Below are 8,573 nucleotides of genomic sequence, written 5' to 3' on the forward strand. Positions count from 1 at the left end.
CGTCCAATATTATCTATGATAGTTGTATGAAGGTTTTATATTCAACACTTAATTGTTCCTCCAAGCTACTATACAGTTTTTCTTATAAAAATCCTAGCACAAATGTAGCATTATTTGGGGCAACTTTAGTTCCCATAGCTGTTTCTAGTTTTGTTGAAAAGTTCATCATAATTCCTAAAACTGTTTTCCAGTATCCATTTTTAATATTGTAATATGATGGGTTTGGAGGAATGGTCGTGAAGTAGGTCTAGAAAATTAATCCAATTGTTCTGCCCCAATAAAAGTCGGACTCACAAGTGTCGGTGAAATCAGTTTATTTGGGAGACAGATAACCGTCTCAGACGACGGTAAAAAGCTGTAACAAAAAAAATGTAACAATCAATGACTGGTACAGGTTTCCATACAAAAAATATTAGGACAGAGTTTGCAATTAGATTATGAAACCTTACACATATGATTTAAACAGTTGAATTCAGTCTATTCATATGATAAACAGCAAGTTAAAGTAAATTAATCAACTGCAACTCGAAATTAAATGACCAGAAATATGATGGACAAAATGGCGCCCCATACACCGAGCACATGGTAAACATAAAATACAAGATTTCAAGAATATGCATCGCTTAGCATTACTGACATGAAACATACAGATAATTCACATAAAAATATGTTGAAATAACCTAGTTTACAAATGTCAAAAGACTTACACTGTGGATTACAAGCCTCGATACAGAGAATCAGAGTTGTGCATACATCGAGTATGGCGCGGTTTTCCAACATAAAAAATTAAGTCGTACGACAAATCTTTCGTAACAAAAAATAAAATGTACACGAAACATGACACTCCCCGTCTGATATATAAAATTATATCACACAAGATTTGAATACAATTTAGTACAGAAAACATTCAGTTCTCCAATAATAAAATGAGTTCCGTCACTGGTCTGACGTAAGAGGTGGTCTTGCCGTCCTTGCTGACACGTACTTCAACCTTGCGAACCAAGTTGTCCTTGCCAGGAAACGTTGCAGTAATGCGTCCAAGCGGCCAGTTGTTGCGATGGGTTTCGACATCCTTTAACAACACTATGTCACCAACACTAATGTTACGTTGACCATGATGCCACTTCTTACGCGCTTGCAAGGTATGCAGGTATTCCTTCTTCCATTTGTCCCAGAACATCTTGGCGAGGTGCTGTACTCTCTTCCACTGTACCTTGAAGAGGTCCTTAGCAGTTGTGTCGCATACAGCTTCGGTCGGTACATCCGTCTTCTGAGTAAGCAAAATGCTTGGGGTAAGGACAAAAGGCGAGTCTGGATCTGACGAAACGGCGGTAAGTGGGCGAGAATTTATGATCGCACTTGCCTCGGCCAGAAAGGTGGTAAGTACCTCGTGCGTAAGACCCTGTGCTGAATGATCCTTCAACATGTTGTCCAATATGCGCCGTGTCAACCCTATCATGCGCTCCCAAGCTCCACCCATATGGGATGCATGGGGCGGGTTGAAAATCCAGGTTGTTCCCCGAGAGTGCAGGAAATCCTTGACCTGACGATCTTCCACGTTGATTGCGTCGATCTGTAGAGGGTCGGTAGCGCCAACAAAGTTGGTTCCTCTGTCGGAACGGTACTCCTTTGCCTGTCCTCGTATGGCTGTAAAGCGCTTCAGGGCGTTGATGAAGGATGATGCGGACATCTCCTCTACTACCTCGACATGGACTGCGCGTGTCACCAGACATGTGAACAGTGCTGCCCATCGTTTGCCGTTGGCTGGAACTCCCCGAGTGCGACGAGTCACGACGTCCCAGGGCCCAAAGATATCTACTCCCACCGAAGTGAACGGTGGCTCTCCTGGCAGTATGCGGTCTGTAGGCAAGTCAGACATCTTCTGGGTTGCGAAGCTCCCACGTTGTCGCCGACGAGTAACACACTTGTGAATGAGGGACGAAACAGGGCGCTTGCAGCCGGTGACCCAGAACCCACAGGACCTGACCTTTCCCTCCGTAAAGTGGCGCCCTTGGTGTTGCACCAGTTGATGGTACTTGCGTACAAGTAAGGTCGCAATGTGATGCTTCCCCGGTATCAGTATAGGGTTCTTGCAGACAGTCGCATCGTTGAGATGTCTTAAGCGTCCACCAACTCTAACAATACCATCGTCGTCGAGGAACGGACTCAATGCAAGAATGCTGCTATTCTTCGGCAATGGTTGTTTGGACCTCAGACAGTAAATCTCCTCACAATAGACTTCTCTTTGCACTGTCTTGATAATGTAGTTTTCTGCTCTTTGAGAGTAGTCTATGGACTTCGGTAAAATCTGTGATTTACCTCCCTTTCTGCTTATGATGAATCGCTGGAGCAGGGCGATACCCTCGACCAATCTGTCCCAGCTGGAAAATCTCTCATATCTCTGAGTTCCAAGCATAGGTTCACACTCAGTCTTCAAACATACAGGTCTGACTTCTCTGTCTGACAGAGGTTCCTGTAGGGGAAACCCTTCTGCCTTGGTTTCGTCGTCAATGCGCTGCAGGTGAGTAGTTCCTCTAAGCCAAGCACACTCTCCAATGTCCTTAGGAACTACGCCTCTAGTGCCCTCGTCAGCAGGGTTGAGGTGTGTCGGCACAAAGTTCCACTGCGACGGCTCACTAAGGCTTCTGATTTTCTCGACCCTGTTGGAGACGTAAATAAAAAATCGTCTCTTATCATTGTGGATATACCCCAATACCACACGACTGTCGGAAAAATACTTCACCGAGTCGAACATTATGTCCATGTGATCCATGACTATCTGCGATATCTCAATGGCTAGAACAGCTGCACAAAGCTCTAAACGGGGTATGGTATGGCCTGATACTGGTGCCACTTTAGACTTCCCTAGTAGAAATCCAGTCATCGCAGAGCCATCTTCGTAGTACACCTTCATGTAAGAAACGGCAGCTATGGCTTTCTCTGACGCGTCCGCATATGTCCACAGTTCCTTTCTTACTGCCTTGCTAAGATGTACCACGGTTGTTCTGGGTATGTGGATCTTCTCCAACTCCTTCAGAGATGAACTCCACTCTTCCCAGCTTGCCAGAATATGGTCCGGCAGCGGCTCATCCCAGTCTGAGGTACAGGTCACTACGTCTCTAAGAATGAGTTTCCCGCTGATGATAACAGGTGAGAGAAAGCCTAATGGATCGAAGAGGCTGTTCACTGTCGACAGTACACCTCTGCGTGTTGTGGGCTTGTCATCAGTAGAGATGCGGAACTCGAACATATCACTCGACAAGTTCCATCGCATACCAAGACTCCGTTGCACGAGCTGGTCCTCATCAAGGTTCAGGTCGTAGATGTCCTGTGCTAAGTCTCGTGGCTCAAACGCCTTCATGACATCCGCGCTGTTTGATGCGAACTTGTGGAGCCTTAGGTTCCCGTATTGCTTCAATGCGTCCTGGGTTCTGCGCATCAGGTCTACTGCTTCTTGGCTTGTTGAGCATGATGTCAGACCATCATCAACGTAGAAGTTCCTCTTGATGAACTCCTTGACATCAGGTCCATGGCTTTCCTCAGATAGTTCTGAGATCTTCCTGAGGCCCAGTGTCGCTATGGCCGGAGAAGGACTATTACCAAAAACGTGGACCTTCATTCGGAATTCTGTTAGTTCCGTTCCGATCTCGTTGTCCTTGTACCAAAGGAAGCTGAGAAAGTCTCTGTGCTCTTCTCTGACGGTGAAGCAGTGAAACATGTGCTGCACGTCTGCTACGACAGCAATCATCTCCTTCCTGAAACGAAGCAACACTCCAAGCAAGCTGTTGGTGAGGTTCGGGCCAGACAGCAGTTGGTCGTTCAAAGAGGTTCCCTTGAACTTCGCAGAGGAATCAAATACGCCCCGGATCTGGTGAGGTTTCTGAGGGTGGTAGACCCCGAAGAGAGGAAGAAACCACTGCTCCTGCGTTGACTTGGAAGTGGGTGCTTTCTCAGCATGATCGTTGTCGAACAGCTTTGTCATAAAGGTCGCAAAGTGTTCCTTCTTTACTGGATCTCTCTTGAGACTTGCGTCCAAGGCTCGTGCACGTCTCAATGCAACCTCATAGTTGTTTGGTAGTCGTAATCTTGGTTGGCGGAAGGGTAGGGGAGCTACCCACTTTCCATCCTCACCCATCAATAGTTCTTTGTTCATGATGTCCATAAACATCCTATCTTCCACTGATGATCCCACTTTGTTATCATCTGGTGTGCGTCTGAATAAGTGTTCATCAGATGAAGTGTCAGATACCCGTAATCTGTTTGTCACATCTCTGGTTGGAAGCTTCTCTCTCACGGATAAGTACTGGGCACATGGTTCAAGAATAGTTCCACGTCCGCTGTCCGTGATGAAGGTCTTGTACACATTCGCAGCTCTTGGTCTGTGTTGTCCAGACAAGCATGTGTCGCCGATGATCGTCCAACCAAGGGGTGACCTCTGTGCAAATGGTTCGTGGTCACGTCCTATGCGCTGCTCAAGAACATGGTGGACTTGAGGAAGGTCTCTTCCTATCAGCAACAGAATTTTTCTTGAAGCGTCAATGGGTAGGATGTCGCCGGCTATATCCCGCATGTGCTCGTGCTGAAGAGCAACGTCAGGTGTAGGGATCTCTTGGTAGTTGTTCGGTATTTCATCACACTCTAACGTGCACGGCAAGGGTAGTCTGGTCTCACCCCTGGCTGATTCAATATAGAGTCCTGAGGCAGTTCTCCCGAAGGTTGTCACTTGTCCAGAACATGACGTCATCAGGTAAGGTATTGTCTCTGTATTGATGTTCAGCAAGTCAAACAATTCCTTCTTAGCCAAGGTCTTGTTACTCTGGTCGTCAAGCATAGCATACAGAGAGACAGCTCTTCCATCATAGGTGACAGTCGCGGGAACAATTCTTGCACAAGATTTTCCCTTAAATTCCTTCCCTACTTCTGTGCAGTTGCTGTTTATGGTTGTGACGTGCTGTTCTTTTGTTACTTGCTGACGCCTAGGAGCCTCCTCCCCGCCATGAACTGATGAGGCCCTTCCAGTGGTAGGAGCTGGTGACGAATCAACATGGAGAGACGTAGTGTGGAACTCACTTCCGCATTCCTTGCACATGATGGCCTCTTTACAGTCTTGTTTCCTATGACTTGCGGAACAACACCGAAAACAGAGTCTGTGTTCACGGAGCAACTTCATACGTTCTTCAATAGGCTTGGCCTTAAACACTCGACAGTTATTGACACTGTGTTTAACACCCGGACCGGTGTGAATTATACACACATCAAGCTTCGGCTCGCTCAGATTTCCGGATCCTGTTGGTTGATACACTGTGGTTTTCTTCGTGTTCACTCTTCCCCTTGGAACGTTCATAGGCTGCTTTTCGTTGTGGTTAGCGTCAGTGTGATACGCAAAACTTGGGTCGTTTTTCACTCTGCTCATCTCCTTCATGAAGTCAACAAACACACCAAAGGGTGGAAACACAGTCTGATGTTCAAGCTTGTACTTCATGGCTCTGTTGGTCCATTTCTCCTGCAGGCCATACGGAAGTTTTGAAATGATGGGTCTAATCCCTGAGGATGAGTCTAGATAGGCCAACATTGCACTGTACTTCGGATCCTCCTTCAAAAACTTCATCTCCATAAGAATGTCTGACAGATCGTAAAGTTTTTGATGATCTCTGTTGCCAAGCTTTGGGAAACTCAACAGTTTGGCTCTTACGGATGCTTCCACATGTTCTGGTGCACCATAGCGCTCATCCAACCTTTCCCAAAGTCTTCTTAGTCCTCTTGAGATGTCGAAGATGTTGGATGTCCTCATGCTTGTTGCGTGCTTCTTAGATTCCGGACCTAAGTACTTGATAAGAAGGTCCATCTGCTCGGAGTCCAAGACTTGAAGCTCATTCACTACACACATAAAGCTGTGTTTCCAGGCACTGTATGATTCTGGTCTATCGTCAAAGTGAGTAAGTCTGGAGAATAGCAAGTCCTTCCTCAGGAGGAATCGGGTAACATCAGTTACTTGTGGTCCCTGATCAGTCACAAGTGGTGATAAGGGGTGTGAGGCAGCCACATACGGTTGTGCGACAGGCACGTGAGGGTGTGCGGTAGGCACGTGAGGGTGTGCGGCAGGCACATGAGGCTGCGCGGCAGGCATGGATGGCTGTGCGGCAGGCACGTGAGGTTGTGCGGCAGGCACGTGAGGTTGTGCGGCAGGCACGTGAGGTTGTGCGGCAGGCACGTGAGGTTGTGCGGCAGGCACATAAGGCTGTGCGGCAGGCACGTTGGGCTGTGGGGCAGGCACATAAGGCTGTGCAGTAGGCACGTACGGCTGTGCGGCACGCACATAAGGCTGTGCAGTAGGCACGTACGGTTGTGCGACAGGCACGGACGGCTGTGTGTCAGGAACCAAAGGCTGTGCTGCAGGTACATAGGGTTGTGCATCCGGGTCAAGTTGAGTCGGATCGGAAGTACCGGTCAGTAGTCCTGGCGATGCAGAAGGTTGACGTGGAGTGGATTGATCCTGTCCTGGTTTAAAGTTGCTGACTTCGCCTAAGGAACTCGTTCGTCTCTTCATAGGTGACATCTGTATCATGGTCGATTCAAAGGCTTGACAATCAGCTTCAGCTTCTGCAGCCTCTCTCTCGAGATGTAGCATTTCCATTGCAGCATCGAGTTCCACTCGTTGTTTCCTGAGCTCCAATTCTCTGGCGGTGTATGCCATCCTAGCCTTTGCTCGGCTTACATCAGCCCTCTTCTTCGCTAAGATGTCGGCAAAGGAGTCCTCATCCTGATAGTACTCTTCCTGATACTCCTCTTCATCTTGTGTGACGTACTGCCTCTTGCCATCAGTCGTCTGTGATTCCCGGGCATCCTCTGTAGGGTCAGGAGTGACCTGGGTGCCCTCTGTTGAGTCGGGAGTGATCTGCTCTGCTGAGGTAGACATCCTAGTCTTTTTACTGTTCTGCCCCAATAAAAGTCGGACTCACAAGTGTCGGTGAAATCAGTTTATTTGGGAGACAGATAACCGTCTCAGACGACGGTAAAAAGCTGTAACAAAAAAATGTAACAATCAATGACTGGTACAGGTTTCCATACAAAAAATATTAGGACAGAGTTTGCAATTAGATTATGAAACCTTACACATATGATTTAAACAGTTGAATTCAGTCTATTCATATGATAAACAGCAAGTTAAAGTAAATTAATCAACTGCAACTCGAAATTAAATGACCAGAAATATGATGGACAAAATGGCGCCCCATACACCGAGCACATGGTAAACATAAAATACAAGATTTCAAGAATATGCATCGCTTAGCATTACTGACATGAAACATACAGATAATTCACATAAAAATATGTTGAAATAACCTAGTTTACAAATGTCAAAAGACTTACACTGTGGATTACAAGCCTCGATACAGAGAATCAGAGTTGTGCATACATCGAGTATGGCGCGGTTTTCCAACATAAAAAATTAAGTCGTACGACAAATCTTTCGTAACAAAAAATAAAATGTACACGAAACATGACACCAATGTTTAATAGCTTCTAATCTGGTATAATGTGTTATGTTATAATAATGGTTTGTTACATCAAAGGATTCTACTGGAGTGTTCTAGGAAACCAAATTTAGTAAATCTATGTTATCTTTGATATAACATTTTTTTAAATTTATAAACGTAAGGTTTTAAATAAATGTAAAGAGTCCATTAAATTGCTGCTTCCATGCATCGGCCAATAGTTATTGCAGGACCATATTGTGAGATAATGTTCACCACATCCTGTTGTTTTGCTAGTTCAGATATTAAATTATCTTCAGGAATTATTCCTATTATTTATGATTATCACTATCATTTCGTGATTCTTTAATTTCAGAGAAAATAAGCAAGTTCTTCAAAACAAAGCCGAAGAATAAAAAAGAAAAGGATACAGGTATGTACCTGTTTTTCTTTTCAAACGTATTGTCTTGACATTTTCTCTTCGTTTGAAATATTCTTCTTTCAAAGGAACTCAGTAATCAAACAAACATGTTATTTTTAATATAATAAACACTTTTTGATTGAAAATCATTTTTCACATGTTTATGACAAAATATATAACATATGAAATACATGGAGCCAAATTTAAAAGTAAAAAAAGGATTGTTAAATAGGGAATAGATGGGGGGGGGGGGTTATACCTATCCTAAGTGTTCACGTTCCTGCTCTAGTTCTTCTCAAGTATTGGGAAATGTAGTCATTATCATGAACCGAGAACAAGAACATGTACAAGGGTGGGGTGGGTGGGGTAAAAATCTTGGATACGCTGAACCACCAATGCGCTCATCCTCAATATTAAATATCATTGGTACAGCTCTGAGAAAGATGACGTCATCACTTTCGCGGTGACGTATTACACTTGGGATATATACCCATCCTAAGTGTATACGTTCCTGATCTAGTTATTCTCAAGTATTGGGAAATGTAGTCATTATCATTCCCTTGACCATCACCATTGTAACTAAAAGGCCTTCACTTCTCCCAGTACTCATCGTTATAAAATTCATTTAAACAAAATTTGTTGAGTTACAAACAGTCTCGTCTAACATACTCCTGAAC

At 44.9% G+C, this 8,573-nt stretch overlaps 1 protein-coding gene across 2 annotated transcripts; it reads right to left on the reverse strand.

The window, feature by feature from the left end:
- Positions 1-297: 297 nt before the first annotated feature.
- LOC128167433 (uncharacterized) lies at positions 298-7,502 on the reverse strand. 2 transcript variants are annotated; one of them, XR_008241236.1, is made up of 3 exons: positions 7,372-7,502; positions 708-7,020; positions 298-355 (listed from the first exon to the last, which is right to left on the reverse strand). XR_008241236.1 is itself a non-coding variant. In XM_052833155.1 (2 exons), exon 2 carries the CDS (start codon positions 6,914-6,916, stop codon positions 908-910), a length of 6,009 nt encoding a protein of 2,002 aa, XP_052689115.1. In that variant the 5' UTR covers positions 6,917-7,020; positions 7,372-7,502; the 3' UTR covers positions 298-907. The 2 variants fall into 2 exon arrangements, 1 of the variants encoding a protein (XP_052689115.1); XM_052833155.1 differs by having other exon boundaries at positions 298-7,020.
- Positions 7,503-8,573: the final 1,071 nt, after the last annotated feature.

This window comes from Crassostrea angulata, chromosome 10 (assembly GCF_025612915.1).
Source record: "Crassostrea angulata isolate pt1a10 chromosome 10, ASM2561291v2, whole genome shotgun sequence".
Taxonomy (NCBI): Eukaryota; Metazoa; Mollusca; class Bivalvia; order Ostreida; family Ostreidae; genus Magallana; species Magallana angulata.